The 20,171-nt window shown below is 42.6% G+C and overlaps 1 protein-coding gene across 3 annotated transcripts in view; it reads right to left on the bottom strand.

The window, feature by feature from the left end:
• Positions 1 to 20,171, bottom strand: part of LOC128839862 (uncharacterized) — a 68,822-nt gene that overhangs the window by 25,010 nt on the left and 23,641 nt on the right. For all 3 annotated transcript variants that reach the window (XM_054033203.1, XM_054033205.1, XM_054033204.1), the window contains 3 exons: positions 19,817 to 19,918; positions 10,068 to 10,178; positions 6,667 to 6,845 (listed from right to left, as the gene is read on the bottom strand). In XM_054033203.1, coding sequence (XP_053889178.1) covers positions 6,667 to 6,845; positions 10,068 to 10,178; positions 19,817 to 19,918 — 392 coding nt within the window. The remainder of the gene's footprint in view (positions 1 to 6,666; positions 6,846 to 10,067; positions 10,179 to 19,816; positions 19,919 to 20,171) is intronic.

Here is a 20,171-nt window from a genome sequence, read left to right as displayed (position 1 = left end):
ACTGATGCAGCACGTGTCCCTATGGTATGAAGACTGCTAAGGCAAGAAGATGAATAATAATTATTAATACAAAACATTTATGCGGTGCTCTAGATTTACATACCCTTTACCAACACAGATAAAAGCAGGTTTCCTGTCCCAAAGAGCCTACAATCTAAACATAAGGTTTGGATTATTCAGATAAACATTTTCTTTGAGGCAATAAACAAGGTAGGGAGGGTTCTGAAAAAAGCAACATTCTTTAAAATAAATCAGGTGGTTAGAGGAAAAATATGGAGTCTTTATGCGGTCAAATGCAAATGACAGTAACAATGAGGTACACTTTCTTGTCACTAGCTCATGTTAGTTAGAACTCTACCTGATGGAGCTCCCAAGGAGTACTGAGTAGCTGGTTGAGTGAGAAAAGAAGATTGTGCAGAAGGCATGACTACAGTTCCTTTCGTTCCAAAGGGTAGAGATGGGTGAACTGGTTTGAATGAAATAAGAAACTCTCCACATAAAAAAAACCTGTAACCCAATAACAGTACTTAACTCAGTTCAATCCTGGTGAGGGTTTTGATATGGTTTGATACTTTCTTTGTTTGAGGCCAGAAGAATTGATTGGAGGAAGGCTGAGATATTTCTGGATTCCTCTCAACTAGACTAAAGTGGAGTCAGTCTACAAGCCCACCCCAGAAGAGGCAAAAGGGGCCTACTAGCCATTCCTGGAAGGTATATACTGGAAAGCAGTGACTCTGAAAAAGATTTGGTAGTTGTGGTGGATAATCATCTGAACACGATTGTTGGCCAAAAGAGCTAACGTGATCCTGGCATAAACAGGGGAATCTCAAGTAGGAGTAAAGAGGTTATTTTACTGCTGTATTTGGCACTGGTGTGGAATACTGTTCAAGAGACACAGTTCAAGAAAGATGTTGATAAATTGGAGAGGGTTCAGAGAAGAGCCTCTAGAATGATTAAAGGCTTAGAAAACTTGTCTTATACTGATAGACTCAAGGAACTAATCTATTTATCTTAACAAAGATCAAGTTAAGGGGTGACTTGATTACAGTCTCTAAATATCTACATGGGAAAGAAATATTTAATAATGAACTCTTCAGTCTAGCAGAGTATAATGTGAACTAATGTCTGTAAACTGAAGCTAGACAAATTCAGACTGAAAATAAGGCATCAATTTTTGACTGTGAGGGTAATTAACCATTAAAACCATTTACCAAGGGTTGTGGTGGATTCTCCATCACTGAGAATTTTTAAATCAAGATTGGATGTTTTTCTAAAAATATGCTCTAGAGATTATTTTTGGAAAGTTCTTATGGGTTGTGTTACACTGGGGGTCTGATTAGATGATCAAAATTGTCCCTTCTGGCCTACAGGTCATTGAATGACAGGGCAATGGGGAGGGAAGACATCCTCTCTCCCCAAGAGCTAGAGAGGGCCTACCATGCTGTTGCCCTCCCCTGCTAGATTATTATTATTATTTGCATTGTGATGGCTTCTGGAGACCCCAGTCAGGAGAGAGGCCCCATTGTGCTAGTAGTTGTACAAACACATAGCTTGACACCCTTCCCCCAAGAGGTAAGAATCTATTATGCAACAAGCAAGAATAACAAAAGAACAGGGGCTTATGAGAGGGGTAACAAAATAAGATCATGCAGTTACATAGGTGAGCTATGTGTTCAGTTTGATGGGTCTGAATCATTTAGAAGTTTTTTGTTTTATTAATAATTAAATAAGTTTGCTAGCTCCAATTGCCCTCTAGTGTAACCATTACTAGTTGGTTCGTGTTTGATAGGAATCTCAGTGGAGGTGGAGAAAAAGGCCTATCAGGTTGCCTACTGACAATGCTAGGAGAAAGAAGGTACAGCAGGCTCTCCCTGCAATTGTCAGAGGGGGTAGCAGGCTGCTATAGCTCACCACCAAGAAAACAGGATCACATAGGAGGAGCCATTGCCTCTTGGGGAAAGAAGTTTTGTGGGGAGGAGGGCTGCAGGACCTTCCAAGGCTGGGATTGTTCAAATGATTATCCAAGCTACAAAAATTAAACCTGGACTCAGACCTTTTCTGAAGTTTTCCCCCTCACTCTCTGTGAGGTTTGTTCAACTTTCTACACCGAGAATCCTACTTTATATGCAAACTCCATAAGGATGGTGACTGAAGGTTGTTGCTCCCTTAGTGTAACTACCAGAAGTTAATCAGTACTGAATGGAGAAATGAGTCCTTTCTAGAGCGGTGGCAGCAAAGAGTGGGTGGTTGACTCTGAATCTGATCAGTTTCCAAAATGAATTTTCAGTGAAAATAAAAATAAACTCTATCTCGAGATATTTCAGGAAGCCCATCCTTTTTTCTTAGAAGCATAGAATCCTAGAAGATTATGGTTGGAAGAGACCTCAGGAGGTCATCTAGTCCAACCCCCTGTTCAAAGCAGGAACATCCCCAACTAAATCTTCCCATCATCTTATACTTGTGTTTTGAATGCGAGTTCTTGTATCTATGGTGAAAATTTTGAAAAATGAAATTTTTTTTTGCAAAAAATGCCTGCTTTCCATGGAAATTTTTTATTTTTTGTCAAAAAAAAAAAGAATACCTGAACACCAAAATATTTCAGTTTGAATATGCTACCATGATACCTTATGGGAGTTGTAGTTTGGTTTCCTCATGTCTCCATTCTCCTCTATGGGCTGTGCTCCTCAGCTGAACTATATCTTCCATTATGCACCATAGCCAGGGACCATAGCCTCTGCTCAACAAGAGGAGAGACAGTGGTGCATTATGGGAGATGTAGTCCAACCCTGAAGCCTAACCTATTCAAATGGAAGCAGGAGGTACCACAGCAGCATTTCTGAATCAAAATATTTTGATTTCCCCCCAGCCCTCAAAAAGAAGAAATTTCCAGAGAAATCACTTCCATTTTCTGTCTAGGCCTAATATTAATGTAAAAAATGGCTAAACAGTATAGTAGACATGCAACATCTTCTGCTGTTGCATGCTCCCTGCTAGCATTTACGCTGTGCGGCTCCCAGGAAGGAGCCGGCATGTCCCCACTCCAGCTCCTAGGCGTAGGGTCAGCCAGAGGGCTCTGCACGCTGCCCCCACCCCAAGTGCCACCCCCAGAGTTCCCATTGGCTGGGAATTGCAGCCAATGGGAGCTGAGGGAGCAGCACCTGTGGATGGGGCAGAGCCGCCTGGGCCCGCCTCCATGTAGGAGCTAGAGGGGTGACATGCCGCTGCTTCCAGGAGCTGCTTGAGGAAAGCACCATCCGGAGCCTGCACCCCTGCATCCCCCGGCTCCCCAACCCCCTGCCCCAGCCCTAATCTCCCTCCTGCCCTCCGAACCCCTCGATCCCAGCCTGGGACCCTCCTTTACCCCACACCCCTCATCCCCAGCCCCACATCAGAGCCTGCACCCCCAGCCAGTGCCCTCACACCCCTGCACTCCAACCCCCTGCCCCAGCCCAGAGCTCCCTCCTGCACCCGGAACCCCTAATTTCTGGCCCCACCCCAGAACCTGCACCCCCAGCCCAGAGCCCATACCTCCTTCCACACCCCAACCCCCTGCCTCAGCCTGGAGCTCCCTCCCATACTCCGAACCCCTTGTCTCCACCCCTAGCCCAGAGCCCCCTCCTACACCCCAAATCCCTCATCCCTGGCCCCATCCCATAGCCCGCACCCCCAGGCAGAGCCCTCACCCCCTCTCACATCCCAGCCCACTTCTTCAGCCTGGAGCCCACTCCTGCACTCTGAACTCCTCATTTCTGGCCCCACCCCAGAGCCTGTACCCCCAGCCAGAGCCTTCACCCCCTCCTGCACCCAAGCCCCCTGAGCCAGCTCAGTGAAAATGAGCGAGTGAGTGAGGGGGGATGGAGTGAGCGGGGCCTTGGAGTCGGGCCTCAGAGGAGAGGTAGGGCAGGGGGCTGGGCAAGGATGTTCAGTTTTGTGCAAATAGAAAGTTGGCAACCCTAATTGTAGCTGTGGCTATGCAAATAAGATAACATACAGTTAATATGCTAATACTTGTGTTAAGCAGGCCCAACAGAGGCCTGAGCAGAGTCAAACTGAGATGACACCTCATGTAGTTAATATAAGTGATGTGCCCCTCTCTGACCAATCTACCTCCTGAGTGCTAACTAAATGTTACAACTACTGTAAAGGGGCATTTTAGTCCAATACACAAACTTCATTATAAACCTAGATATACAGTACCAAAATCTGTTCTGAGTCACACCAGTTTATGTTGGAGTAATTCAAATTCTTTATGTAAAAGTATAATAAATATCTGCTCCCAGATGTCACCACATGAAGGTGCAAACTGCACTGGGACCAATGCCCACCAGGAGAATTCAATGTAGGTGGTATTTCTTCCACTGGGGGCTCTCTGGGAGTTCTGCTAGCTAGTGGAGGCAGCTGAGGAGATGTGCTGATTCACAGCATCTCTCCATCCCCAATTGCTTTGGCAATACGCCTTCCCTGGCCTGCAATGTACATTTTTTGGCTGGTGGCTGAGGGGTTCTGGTGCTATGTGCTGCTGCATCCCTACTCCCATGGATTGACTTTCCATTACAGGGGCCTATGCCAGGACTATGTTGGTGGAAGCTGGCACAGGCCCTAGAATAAGTTCCCAGAGAAGGTTGTTGAAGCCTAAAGCATAAATTAGTACAAAATGGAGCTAGATTTGTTTCCTTAGAAAAAGGGGATTAAGGGTTACAATTATGCAAAAGAAAAAACCACCTACACAAGAAGGTACAATTACGATAGACCAATTAAAAGCATATACGTGTGTGGAGCAGTAGGCTTTTTCCTGTTCCTAAAAGTTCTATGCCGTGGGCACAAGTTGCTGCAAAAGGGACCACAGTTTCTGGGTGATTGCTTATCTGTCTGAAGTTGACATATTAGTTCTATGTAAAGGACATTTTATAAAATATTTGAGAACATTAGGAACAACCCAAAACATGAAGAGTTGAATTCATCCCTGCTTCATTCCAGTTTTAGGTCAGTAGTTCTCCAGTGATTTATCATTCAGGAGGTGTGTAACATACATCTGAGAGAGGGTGCACTGGATGGGGGAGAAATGATAGTAATAGGAAAAGCAACTGAAAGGAGGATGTATGTTAGAGAGTGGGGCCTGCTGTATATTACATCTTCCTATTATTTTCTGCCTGCTATGCCTCTCATTTCACCCCTTACTGTATACATTACACTTATGTTGCACATCCATTGACTGCCAAGTCACTGCGAATTACTCTAATTTATCTCTTGCATCTACTTACAAATATTTTCTGGCCAGCTGACACCATCATTTATGTTATTTGGCCTAGAGACCTCCCTGGAAGTTGGGTTTACTCCAGAGTGAGGGATAGATAGATCCTCAGCTGGTGTAACTCAGCATAGCTCCACAGAGCTAAGGCTCTAGCCCTGAATTTGACCCTCATATCCTCCTGCATTTAATTTTGCTTTAAGGGGGGGGGGGGGAAACTAATGGTTGACCTGGTTGACATGTATCTTTTTATAAGCTATGAAGTGTTTTACTACAAAAGACCAAAAATAGACACACTTAGAAATCCCAGTATATTTAATTTTGGAAGCATAACTTTCTGCTCGAGTAACTTTGTTGCAAAGTTACATAAGGGAAGGGACTGGTAACTTGTCATTATATGCAACACCTACTAAAGTGCCTTGCAAATTGTGCTATAATAGGATTGTGTAACAGATGAATTCAGCTGCTCTTCTAGGCATAACAACTCTGAAAAATATCCGTTATCAAAATACTCCATCTGCTGGATACAGATTGAAATGCAACCATTGGAACCTTTAGGAACTGTCCAGCAGTATTTAAAATATGAACTTCTGTTATGGTGGTGCTCAGGGTAAGCAGATTTAAAGGAAAACTGTAATTTATGTTAAAGATTTTTGAATCTCTTCATATAATTACAAAGAAGAAACAACTTAGAAGCACTCATATATTTATATTTGACACAAACAGTAAGCCACCATCTTGCCAGTCTGCTGATTTAAGCCTAGATCGTGCCATTAAGCCACAGCATGTTAGGGTGCATACAGAGGTCCACACTGCAGTGGAAGTCTTGAGAGAAATTTTGGCCAGTTCAAACATTATCCCTTATGGGCACCAGCTGGCTTTCTTTTTGTGGAGCCTAGTGTTAGCTGTGGCATAAATATTGTGCAGTACCTGTACATCCCAGCCTTGCTGGCCCCTCCACAATTTTGCACTTGTGTGCAGAAGTCCCATGCTCCTGGCTAATTTTAAAAATATTTATCTCAGTAGGTGGTCTAGAGCTCCTGCACCTCCAAAATTACCACTTCACTTAATGCCTCTTTGAACCTTTGTTCTGTCTTTGTTCATAACACACTGTAGAACCCTAACCACAAGATAGGCTTTGGTGGATTCTAATTCTAACATTGCTATTCTTGAATTAATGTGTTCAAAGGAGTTGCATGAGTGTAAACGAAGGTAGAATTTGGCCATGAGCTTGAAGTGGGGGAGCCTTCTGTTAACATCTATGCAGAAAATACCCATCCAGGTGATAGCAGTCCTAGGTATTAGATGTCAATATATCTGAGCACACTTCCACTACATGTCTGAGTACAACACTGCTGCACCTCTCCGTTGTAAACTATGGCACTGTTTGCTTTCTCATCATACCCTCTTCTCCTTACCTTCTTGTGTTTGTAGTAGTGAAGGCAGCCATCATGTTTCAGCACAAACCATCTCTTCCTCCAGCCCTTCAGTATCCCTGAGTGAGTTCGCTTGTGCAAATATCCTCGACATGTTGGCCTGGGAGTGTTGGGGCAGCGGCTAATGTCTGATCCAACCAAGAGGGTCAAGATATCAGGGCCTGAAATTTTTCATTACAAATATTTGAGAGTGGAGCAGAACTGGAAATAACAATTAAACTAAACTAAAAAGTGTATCCTTCTTCCTTGTAGAAATATAAAACAAGGAATGAACAGAAAAAAAAATCTGAACTCATTTTGTACTGGAGACAGCACGGTACCTTCAGGACCCAGTTTCCAAAGAAGCCCCTAAAGTTAGGCCTGCACATTTTTCATGTGTACCTGTATGTGGTTGCAAAGCCTACATTTGAGGGGAAAAGCTGGTAACTGCATATATACCTGAAGGGGACACTTGTAAGTCCAAATCCAGAGTCCAAATGTGAGTGCACACAGAAATGTTGTGGGTGCAACTTAGGAGGCTCCTGTGAAACTTTAGCCTTTAATCTCTTAAATATGTTCCTTGGGAATTCTTTCTTTGCATGTAGGGGTCCTCCTGGATTGCCACAACTTCTGTATCAACCATCCTCCAGGCTATGGAGTACTGGATATGTGCCCCATGTGCACAGTCCCTGCCCTCCCCCCGCTCCTTAGCTGGCTGATGGGAATTGCTCAAAAGTGATGTTAGACTGCTAGGCTAACTGAAAATATGTTTGCATGATCAGATTCTCCTATGCTATGCTATGATACTATTTTACAATAATCATACAATATCTTGATGTTATCAGCACATGCATGTATTTACCCCCAAAGACCTGAAATCCTTATTACACAGATGGAAGTTCTAAGCAGCACTGGGACAGACAGCAATCCCTAAAAAACCTTGAAAGCTATGACTATGAGACATTTTCATTTGCAAAATGTTTGCTGTTAAGGCTGCATCTTTTTATGGTGACAGTTGATGTTGGAAATACTGCTGTTAAGCCAAAATTCAGACCATGGGGAGTTTTCTTGGGTGAGTTAAACACCCTCCCCCCCAACCCCATGAACAGGAATTTATCCAGGAAACAGCTGGCACACTCTTAAATTTAACAGTATGAATCAGTCCTCTATATTTAAAGAGCTTGCTATGTGTCAAGATAATTTTGACACTGTGTTGTAAAAATATTTCAATTTACTGAATTTCCCTTGAGCCCCTATCAAAATCATATGTGGGAGAATTAAAAGGACTACAGCAGATTAACTCTCAACATGCAAACATGGATGTATTTTGGTTTTAGTCACTACTGCTACAGGAAAAATATGAATGACTATTATCACTGACAATTTGTTTCTACAAAACGCTGTGCCCTGAAGTAACCTTTCTGCTGTCCATTCTAGACCTGGATCCCCAGTAACAAAGATATTGCTGATGGCTGCATAGAGCCAGACTGTGAATTTCCCCTGTGAGGAAACATCAGACATAAATAGCATATTGGTGTCTCAGAGGCCCCTGTCAGCAGACATCTCTCTTTGAGGCATGAGCCCCAAAAGCAATATCACAGAATGTGCTCTTTGTCACATGACATTTTAGCTCAGTAGAAGTAGATAATATAATATTAGCATCTAGAGCAAGAAGAAAATTGGGGTCTTTTATCTAAACCATATCTTTATCTTGTCATCTCATTGTACCATCAGGTTCCAACTCCACTCATATCACACCCCAATGTCAAACTCACACACCCATAGACAGTAGAAATAGAATACAAATTTCGTCTTCTTTCTAAATATTAGGAGAATCAAGCTTGTAGTGTTTTCAAACATCACAGGAGTGGAGATTTTAACACTTGTCTGAGCTTCTCTCTGTGATTTGCTACTTCTCTCTCTCATTTTAATTCCAGAATGCACTCACTAACAATGAGACATTTGCAAAACATTCTTCTGAAGGGCATAAACAATGCAGACATAAGAACATAAGAATGACCATATTGGGTCAGACCAATGGTCTATCTAGCCCAGTTTCTATTTTATGACAGTAGCTGGTGCCAGAGGCTCCAGAGGGAACAAACAGAACTAGGGCAGTTACTGAGTGATCCATCTGCTGTCATCCAGCTTCAGCTTCTGGCAGTCAGAGATTTACAAACCCCCAGAGCATAGGGTTGTGTCCCTGACTGTAACAGCCATTGATGGACCTATCCTTAATGAATTTATCTAATTCTTTTTTGAACCCAGTTATACTTTTGGCCTTTACAACATCCCCTGGCAACAAGTTCAACAGGTTGACTGTGTGTTATGTGAAGAAATACTTCCTTTTGTTTGTTTTAAACCTGCACCTATTAATTTCATTGGGTGACACTTGGTTCTTGTATCATGTGAAGGGGTAAATAACACTTCCTGATTCACTTTCTCCACACCCGTCATGATTTTATAGACCTCTCTCATATCTCTGTTCAGTAGTCTCTTTTCCAAGCTGAACAGCCCCAGTGTTTTTAATCTTTCCTGGTATGGAAGCTGTTCTATACCCCTAATCATTTTTGTTACTCTTCTTTGTACTTTTTTTTTCTAATACTAATATATCTTTTTATTGAGATGGGGTGATCAGAACTGCATACAGTATTCAAGGTGTGGGTGTACCATGGATTTATACAGTGATATTGCGATATTTTCTGTCTTATTATCTATCCCTTTCCCAATGGTTCCTAAATTGTTAGCTTTTTTAATTGCTGCTGCACCTTGAGTGCATGTTTGCAGAGAACTATCCACAATCACTCCAAGTTCTCTTTCTTCAGTGCTAACAGCTAATATAGACCCCTTCATTTTGTGTATATAGTAGGGATTATGTTTTTCAATGTGAATTACTTTGCATTTATTAACTCTAAATTTCATCTGCCATTTTGTTGCTTAGTCACCCGGTTTTGTGAGATCCCTTTGACAGCATACTACCTCCTCGGACAGATCCTTAACTTGTGCCATTTATCTTTTACCCCAATATTTTGTTTAAACAAAATTATCTGTTTTCAAACAAATATTATAGTCTATTCCAGAAAAGTCCAAAATATGTCATAGCAGCAATATTTTGAAGCAAATTTTAAAAATATTTTTTAAAATCAGCTTTCCTTTTCTCTCATTCTTTAACTGTGAAAAATTTGTTTGGTAAACTGACTGAATAAATTAGAATAATTTTGCCTGTTTGTCCATTTCCCCATATGTTTTGGTAAGGCCTAGACAAACAAGCGACTCTACACTCAATTTAGAGGGTTGACATTTTAAATTACTAATTAAGTTTTCTATGGTGTCTATTCACTACTGTACTCTCAGCACTGTACGATGATCCTGTCTCATGGAATTAATGATGAGGTCAAGCTTACCCTTTCTTGCCAGATTTGCAGCTTGTGAATGTGGCATGCTGGTGACGTCGGTTCCATTGACAGCCAACACAATATCCCCCACCTGAAGCCCTGCTTCCTCAGCCGCACTGTCTAGAAGCAAATAGGAACAAAGGATTTTATTTAGGGAAGGTACTACAATGTATATAATTCTGTTACATTCGAAATAGTGTTTGTATTTTGAATTATAAACTTCTCTAATATTTAACAGAAATCTTAGAGACTAACAAATTTATTAGAGCATAAGCTTTCATGGGCTACAGCCCACTTCTTTGGATGCAAATAGAGTGGAACATATATTGAGGAGATATATATACACCCATACAGAGAGCATGAACAGGTGGGAGTTGTCTTACCAACTCCGAGAGGCCAATTAAGTAAGAGAAAAAAAACTTTTGAAGTGATAATCAAGATAGCCCAGTACAGATAGTTTGATAAGAAGTGTGAGAATACTTACAAGGGGAGATAGATTCAATGTTTGTAATGGCTCAGCCATTCCCAGTCCTTATTCAATCCTGAGTTGATTGTATCTAGTTTGCATATCAATTCCAGCTCAGCAGTCTCTCGTTGGAGTCTGTTTTTGAAGTTTTTCTGTTGTAAGATAGCCACCCGCAGGTCTGTCATTGAATGGCCAGACCGGTTAAAGTGTTCACCCACTGGTTTTTGAGTATTATGATTCCTGATGTCAGATTTGTGTCCATTAATTCTTTTGTGTAGAGACTGTCATTATGCAAGGCACTGCATTTAGCCGTATGGAGTGGAAATCCATCAACTTCATGAAAAAACTCGTACAGATACAGACATCATCTTCCTTTCCAAATGCAAGCAGATGGACATCATACCAAAAGGACTAACGGTAAAAAATCCATTATAATCTATATATCACACAGACTAGGCTGAGAAACTGTGTCACACACTCTCATAGAAACTGCGAAACCACCTGATCAGCATCCTATACAGCAAACAGGGAAAGATTAAGAATGAGCTCTCAAAACTGGATACTCTCATAAAAAACCAACCTTCCACACAAACTTCCTCATGGATAGACTTTACAAAAACTAGACAAGCCATTTACAAGACAAACTTTGCCTCTCTACAAAGGAAAAAGGACACTAAACTATCTAAACTGCTACATGCCACAAGGAGCCACAACAGTAGTTCCCTTAACCCACCCAGCAATATTGTTAATCTTTCCAGCTATACTCTTAGCCCAGCAGAAGAGTCTGTCCTATCTCGAGGCCTCTCCTTTTGTCCCTCCAGACCCATGAACATGATACAGTTCTGCGGTGACCTAGAATCCTACTTTCGAGGTCTCCAACTCAAAGAATATTTCCAACATACCTCTGAACAGCATACTAACCCACAGAATGCCCCCTACCAGCACTACAAAAAAAAAAGGATTCTGCGTGGACTCCTCTGGACGGTCGAAACAACAGACTGGATTTCTACATAGATTGCTTCCATCAACATGCAAAGGCTGAAATTGTGGAAAAGCAACATCACTTGCCCCATAACCTCAGCCATGCTGAACACAACGCCATCTACAGCCTCAGAAACAACCCTGACATCATAATCAAAAAGGCTGACAAAGGAGATGCTGTTGTCATCATGAATGAATTGGAATATGACCAACAGGCTGCTAGACAGCTCTCTAACACCACATTCTACAGGCCATTATCCTCTGATCCCACTGAGGATTACCTAAAGAAACTACAACATCTGCTAAAAAAAACTCCCTGACAAAGCACAGAAACAAATCTGTACAGACACATGCTTAGAACCCCGACCAGGGGTATTCTATTTGCTACCCAAGATCCATAAACCTGGAAATCCTGGACGCCCCATCATCTCAGGCATTGGCACCCTAACATCAGGCTTGTCTGGTTATGTGGACTCTCTCCTCAGACCCTACACTCCCAGCTATCTTCGAGACACCACTGACTTCCTGAGGAAACTACAATCCATCGGTGATCTTCTAGAAAACACCATCCTGGCCACTATGGACGTAGAAGCCCTCTACACCAATATTCCACACAAAGATGGACTACAAGCTATCAGGAACAGTATCCCCGATAATGTCACAGCTAACTTGGTGGCTGAACTTTGTGACTTTGTCCTCACCCACAACTATTTCACATTTGGGGACAATATATACCTTCAAGTCAGCGGCACTGCTATGGGTACCCGCATGGCCCCACAGTATGCCAACATTTTTATGGCTGACTTAGAACAATGCTTCCTTAGCTCTCGTCCCCTAACGCCCCTACTCTACTTGCGCTACTTTGATGACATCTTCATCATCTGGACCCATGGAAAAGAAGCCCTTGAGGAATTCCACCATGATTTCAATAATTTCCATCCCACCATCAACCTCAGCCTAGATCAATCCACACAAGCGGTCCATTTCCTGGACACTACTGTGCTAATAAGCGATGGTCACATAAATACCACCCTATACTGGAAACCTACTGACCGCTACACTTACCTACATGCCTCCAGCTTCCATCAGGACACACCACACGATCCATTGTCTACAGCCAAGCTCTAAGATATAACCGCATTTGCTCCAATCCCTCAGATAGAGACAAGCACCTACAAGATCTCTATCAAGCATTCTTAAAACTACAATACCCACCTGCTGAAGTGAAAAAACAGATTGACAGAGCCAGATGAATACCCAGAAGTCACCTCCTACAAGACAGGCCCAACAAAGAAAATAACAGAACACCACTAGCTGTCACCTTCAGCCCCCAACTAAAACCTCTCCAGCGCATCATCAAAAATCTACAACCTATCCTGAAAGATGATCCTTTACTCTCACAGATCTTGGGAGACAGACCTGTCCTCGCTTACAGACAACCCCCCAACCTAAAGCAAATATTCACCAGCAACCACACATCACTGAACAAAAACACTGACCCAGGAACCTATCCTTGTAACAAAGCCCGATGCCAACTCTGTCCACATATCTATTCAAGTGACATCATCATAGGACCTAATCACAACAGCCATACCATCAGGGACTCGTTCATCTGCACATCTACCAATGTGATATATGCCATCATGTGCCAGCAATGCCCCTCTGCCATGTACATTGGCCAAACGGGACAGTCTCTACGCAAAAGAATTAATGGACACAAATCTGACATCAGGAATCATAATACTCAAAAACCAGTGGGTGAACACTTTAACCGGTCTGGCCATTCAATGACAGACCTGCGGGTGGCTATCTTACAACAGAAAAACTTCAAAAACAGACTCCAACGAGAGACTGCTGAGCTGGAATTGATATGCAAACTAGATACAATCAACTCAGGATTGAATAAGGACTGGGAATGGCTGAGCCATTACAAACATTGAATCTATCTCCCCTTGTAAGTATTCTCACACTTCTTATCAAACTGTCTGTACTGGGCTATCTTGATTATCACTTCAAAAGTTTTTTTCTCTTACTTACTTGGCCTCTCAGAGTTGGTAAGACAACTCCCACCTGTTCATGCTCTCTGTATGTGTGTATATATATCTCCTCAATATATGTTCCACTCTATTTGCATCCGAAGAAGTGGGCTGTAGCCCACGAAAGCTTATGCTCTAATAAATTTGTTAGTCTCTAAGGTGCCACAAGTACTCCTGTTCTTTTTGCGGATACAGACTAACATGGCTGCTACTCTGAAACAGAAATCTTGTTTCTCTAAAATATGAGGGATTTGACTCCCCTGTGCCTGCAGATGTGTATTGCAGTAAGTTCAGCCACTCTTCAACACACTTCTTTTGTCATGTGTTCCCTGAGTTCATGAACATATAGAGTCAGATTTTTTTTATGTGGACTATACCTGGTCTGTAAAGTTTCTATTATGCAAAGGACTCTGTGAAGATGCGGGGATCTATCTGTGCTGAGTTTCTTGGAGAGCCTAATTTTGTACCCCTAAAGTCCAAAGCCTGTCTCCCTGATATGTATCCATGAAAGCTATCTGCATATGCTAATCTGTATTTTTACAGGTGGAAAATCTTGGGCATACAATATTGGGCACACAAATTTTAAGGCTCTTTTGAAAGCACGCATGCACGCACACACACACACACACACACTATTTTACAGCATCTCTCCCTTTACAAGACAGAGTATAGGACTATTTAATAAACATTCAATAAAAAATAAACCTCAGAGCAAGCCCATGCTTAGCCTAAGATGATGCATCTTCTCACAGAGATTTTTTTCCTCCATCTTTTTTTAAATTTTAATTATTGTACCTTGTCCTGTGGGCATGAAACTATATGAAACACTTCAGAATCAGGAAGCGAAAGGGGGGATTTTTAATTCACTTTCAGATGAAAAATATCATGCTGTGCAAACACTTCCATTTGAGCAAGCCAAAAATGGTTTTAAAAATATCATTTTTAATACAGTAGAACTTCTTTTAGATAAAATCTTCATTGTCCAAAATAGGGTTATATCCCTTGCCACGAAACATTTACATAAACATTCACACTCTTACCTGAAATCCCAATCATCAGAATAAAGTTCATCTCCCCTATTAGATTGGAATAAATAAGGTTCTGTGGTACTACACATCTAACAAAGGACTGAGGCAGGGGTGCTGGAACAATTTTTATAGTGGGGGTGTTGGCCACTGAACCAAACTGTAAACCCTCTGTGTAATGGAAACCACTTCAAGCCAGGCACAGCAGCATCCCCAGCACCCCTAGTTCTAGCACCAGTGGGCTGAGTGTACTCAAAGGACAGGCTCCCATTGACTGCAACGGGCATTGGATCAGGCTTCAAAATTGTACTCTCTATGCCAATGGCTAAATCCTGCTTGCCTTATTTCTGTCATCACCCCATTGTTTGGGGACTACTTTGTGAGGAAGGCTAACAGGATTCTGCCTTAAATATTTTTAACTCTTTTTCCTTTAAGAGAAAAAGCAACTGACATAGGCACAGTAAAATTGTGGCTACTTCAGAACTGTTATGGGATTACTTTTTTGTTTATACATTAGTTCCTGAAAACCACACGCACAAAAGATTCATGCAAATGCCAGCTAGAAATGTAGGATAAGTTAAATAAGTAGAAAATATGCTCCATTTAGGTATAGTAATGCATGATCACTTAAATTCTACCTACTTGTGTTTCAGACTAATTTTTTCTTCTTTTCAGCGTGTAATTAAGCATTCCCAAATGTACCATGCAAAAAGGTTCTTCAGAAAAATCACTCCGTGCCCTTATTGTTTAAAATACGTATAATTTTAAATTACCCAAGCACCATCATTTAGTAAATGTGAGCCTACAATATATTTCAGAGGCTGTTTATAAGCAGTGGGGAGCAAATTAGAAGGTTAATGGTAAGTAGTAGATACAGCAGTAGCACGAGTCTCTAGCAATTTCAGAAAAATAAACTTAGGTTATAGATCAGCTATGTATAAAATGGCAACTCAGCCATTTTGAGTTGTATCAGGCTAGAAGATGCCATACAAGATTTTACCAGTTGAAAGGTGATTTAAGCCCACCCCGCTCCATCAGTCTTCTATTTCAAAATGTTAAAAAAAATCATAAGGGTTTCACATGCTGTTCCTTAATACAATTAGCCACATTTTGAAGAAACAGAATTATAAAGCAATCTGGCCTTAAAGACTAATCACCTTTTTTTTTTTTTTTTTTCAAACAACAAAAATGTTTTAAAAAACCAACTTAATAGCAGAGATAGATAATTTACAGTAGCTACTTAATTTTTCAATTTCTTTTGCTATACACAGTATTAGCGTTACTTCGCTATGTATTATATATGACATATGTATTCTTCAGGCCAAAACTGTCCCCTCATCCTAGCCCCAGATACCTTACATAAACTCTTATTATGGGTTACATTTACTGACTGAAGAGGCCAGGAGGAATGTTTCTGCAGAGCAGAAGCAAGTGGAGCTATTTAGTACCAGAGAGAAGCAGCATCTCCTCTTTTTCTCCCCCTGTTGGGTAAGAGCAGAGGTGACTAACTTTGCATGGGTGGTGACATGAATTCTTTGTTTCCCAGCCTAGTGTCACAGCTGGGTCGTGAATGGCCAGACCTAGCCATTAGAGCCAGAGTCTGCAGTCACAAAACAGGAGTCAGGAGTCAACTGGGTCAGGATGCTGGGTCAGGAAGCACAGGGCACATAGCCCAGAACAGGGTGGAGCACAGATGTTTGAACAGCTTCCTGTTCCTTCCTGCTGCTGTCTTAAGTAGGGCCAGCAGACCAATCAGCTGCTCTGGGACTCCACCAATAGGTCTGCAGGGGCAGAGCCTCATAGTGGGGCTGGGTGCATGGGGCCCAGGTAAGCAAGTACCTGCAGGCTACCAGATGGAGTGTGGGACCATGGCTGCTCTTTTAAACCCTGCAGACCCGAGTCTGAGACCCACAGATCATGACACCTTGCAACCCTTTATGGCAACTAGCTGTTCCTAGATTTGTCGTCACATTTTCACTAATTCTAGCAATGATAGGCGCAAGTGGTAACTTAACATTTCTGCTAAAATTATCAGTAGTGAAATTATTAGCAATTCTGACATTTAGTTTTGTCATCATTCTGGTTCAGAGTTAACATCCCCTTGATAGAAGTGTAAGCAGCTTACAGTTCTCTCAAAATGACTGTTTCAAAATAACTTCAGTGTCATTTTACAGCTGATTAATGCTGTAAAGGTAATCTTCACAACAATCACACCTAGAGATTTCATTTTTAAAAAGAATGGAAGCTTAGCTCTGGAGTAAAATTACATGGCAATTTCTGGAAATAGGGCAATTATGGGGCCATTTGAACTACCGTATAATCATATTATAGATAGGGTCCTGTGTGTATGTGATTCAGAAGTCAAGTTTTCCTCGGCTTGCAATGTTGTCTAGCATTTGACCGCTGACAAGACATATTAATGGTACACATAACATATAGATAAACAAAGCTATGATTTTCTAGGAGGTATACTGAAAAAGTCATGTTTATTTACTTGCATACTACATGTTAGGAGATCATGGGAGAAATTCTAGACAATATTGCAAAGGAAGTGTAATATAAATTATCCATTTTTAACGTATTACTTTTTTCCCCACTGGATAAGCCTGTCCTTTGTATGGGAAGCTCTTCTACTCTGGAGGTTTTATTTTTAACATTTAATAAGCAGAATATTTACTATGAGGCAACAGGTTAGAATGACTTTTAGAACTGAGCAGACGTTTCATGCACAAAGCATGACTGATATATAAATCTAACTATTCAAACCTTAAGGCTTTGTCTGGGTTTCTGATTGAAGTCTTAAAGCTGGTAAGATTTTTGACCTTTTCTGCTATGTCCATGGTTCTGTGCATCGGCTTCTCTATACTCCATTTCTTTCTAGCAATCCTGATTTTTTCTCCAGTGCAGTTTTAGTATGATACTGTTTGGAAGCGCTACACAGATTGACCTGAAATTTACTTTTTAAGGGTTCTGTATGGTCAACAGATTTGCAGCCCTCTGAGGTTCAAACTGTAAAGCCCATATAAACTGGCCACATGTCGGGCCATCATATTCAGGAGACAAGACAGTTTGGTACATAAGGCCAGGAAAAAGGCCCAGCTGCACAGCTTTGAATAGCACAGTTATTCTTGGTTAGGGCTTGTCTACACTTAAATTTTATAGTGCTCTAACTTGCTGGTTCAGGGGGGTGAAAAAGAGCTAGTGTGGACAGGCTCCGAGCACTGGGAGCCGTGCTCCCAGCGCTCGGAGCTATTCCCCTCATGGAGGTGAATTACCAGGAGGGCTGGGAGAGCTCTCTCCCAGAACTCGTGCGTGACCAGACTCACACTTCAAAGTGATCCCGCGGCAGCGCTTTGAAGTTTCTAGTGTAGATGAAAGCTATGGCTACACTTGCAGATGTAGAGCACCGGGAGTTAAACTAGCCCTCAGAGACAGCAGCAGGGAAAGCGCTGCCGTATGTTCACATTGTCAGCTGCAAACACCGTGGTGTGGCCACATTAGTAGCTCTTGCAATGCCACAGAGAGCAGTGCATTGCGGTAGCTATCCCAGTGTGCAAGTGGCTGCAATGTGCTTTTCAAATGGGGTGTGTGGAGTGTGATAGGGAGTGTGTTGTGTGTATGTGGGGGGAGAGACTGTGTGTTTTGGGGAGGCAGAGAGTGTGTTAGCTGCTGTCTTGTAAGTTCAGACAGCAGCAGGAGGAAGGGAGAAACCCCGACATCAGCCCCCACCCCCCCGCCTCTCTCTCTCTCTCACACACACACACAAACGCCTGCCTCTGTAGTAGGAGCATTCCACAGTAATGGTTTGCTTTGTCCCGGAGCAGATAAGCATGCCGGCTTTCAAAGGGGATATCTGCATGCCTGCAGCCGAATTTAAAACAATGATGAGAGTGGCCACTTGACCTCAAGGGATTATGGGATGTTTCCAGAGGCCAATCACAGCACAGTAATACAACACGTCGTCCACACTGACACCTGGGCATTTCAGCCAGGGCGCAGCAAGCTCTATGCTTCTCATGGTGGTGGATTACTGGGGGCACTCCTGCCGCGGAGTCCAGGCGCTCTAAGTGCCTTGCCAGTATGGACACCTCAGGAGTTAGGGTGCCCGGAGCGGATTTAATGCACTCTAACTTGCAAGTGTAGCCAAGCCCATAGTCTCCCTCCATGCTACTGGGGCCACACAAACAGTGGATGGTAATATACCCAGGGCCAGAATAACATTCATCATGTGCAGGGCCGGCTTCAGGCACCAGCCGAGCAAGCTGGTGCTTGGGGCGGCAGATTGAATGAGGCGGCATTCTGACCAGTCCTAGGGCAGCACAGCTGCTTTTTTTTTTTTTCGTTCCGCTCCGGCCGCCCTGTAGGGGGCGGCAGCACGGAGGACGGGAGCGCCCTGCAGCAAGCCCGGCAGGGCAGTCCTCGTCCTTCACAGTGATCTGTGTGCTGGAGCACGGGTGCAGGGGAACCGGCTAGCAGGGGAGAGAGGGAGGGAGCGGGCGGAAGAGAAAGAGAAGAGGGGTGGCCAGGGCTACAGCGGGGTGCTGCCACGCGGCCCCTCCCACCCTGCTGCGCGCTGCCTGCCACCTGCCGGGAGGGCTCCGCTCCAGTCGGTGGGAATGTGATATATGCCATCATGTGCCAGCAATGCCCCTCTGCCATGTACATTGGCTAAACCGGACAGTCTCTATGCAAAAGAATTAATGGACACAAATCTGACATCAGGAATCATAATACTCAAAAACCAGTGGGAGAACACTTTAACCTGTCTGGCCATTCAAAGACAGACCTGCGGGTGGCTATCTTACAACAGAAAAACTTCAAAAACAGACTCCAACGAGAGACTGCTGAGCTGGAATTGATAGGCAAACTAGATACAATCAACTCAGGATTGAATAAGGACTGGGAATGGCTGAGCCATTACAAACATTGAAGGAGTACTTGTGGCACCTTAGAGACTAACAAATTTATTAGAGCATAAGCTTTCGTGGACTAGTCCACTAGTCTAATAAATTTGTTAGTCTCTAAGGTGCCACAAGTACTCCTGTTCTTCTCAAAGGGAAGAATTCCTTCCAAATAAGGAATGTGATAGCATCTGTTTTGTGAGACTTGTGGAGGTCCCAGCTGACTAGATCCCTTAGATAGCTTGCCACAATCAATTCAGGGATATTGTTAGCTTGTTTTATTGAGTACTATGTAAGTCACTTTGGTATATTTTCATAATAGAAATTAACATGTACAGGCACCACTTACTAGTATCCACTTCAGTCACAAGGATGGGCTTTGAGAACTGGATTCGGAATCCCCAGGGGTAATCACCAGTTCCTTTTGCGATCCTCACTGTTCGTTCACGAACTGTAAAGTAAGGAAAAGGATTGACCTCAAAAGGCTCCCTTTATCTTTGCAAATCAAACTCAGTTGAACAAATAGACACACACTTTTAAAGCTTGCCATCTAAGTTGCATCTGCAAAATATGGGCTGAATTCTTGAACAAGTATAACTCCATCTCTTTCCAGGGCTATCATTCTTTTTTCATGCTGAAAACCTATTTCTCTTCCAGAGATGTGTCTCTTCTTCCTCTTTGTGGCCATCTTTTCCCCTCCCTTC

The sequence above is a fragment of the Malaclemys terrapin genome, chromosome 6 (genome assembly GCF_027887155.1).
Source record: "Malaclemys terrapin pileata isolate rMalTer1 chromosome 6, rMalTer1.hap1, whole genome shotgun sequence".
NCBI classification, from domain to species: Eukaryota; Metazoa; Chordata; order Testudines; family Emydidae; genus Malaclemys; species Malaclemys terrapin.
The sequence above is the reverse complement of the archived record's forward strand: the minus strand, read 5'-3'. Positions and strand labels throughout refer to the sequence as shown.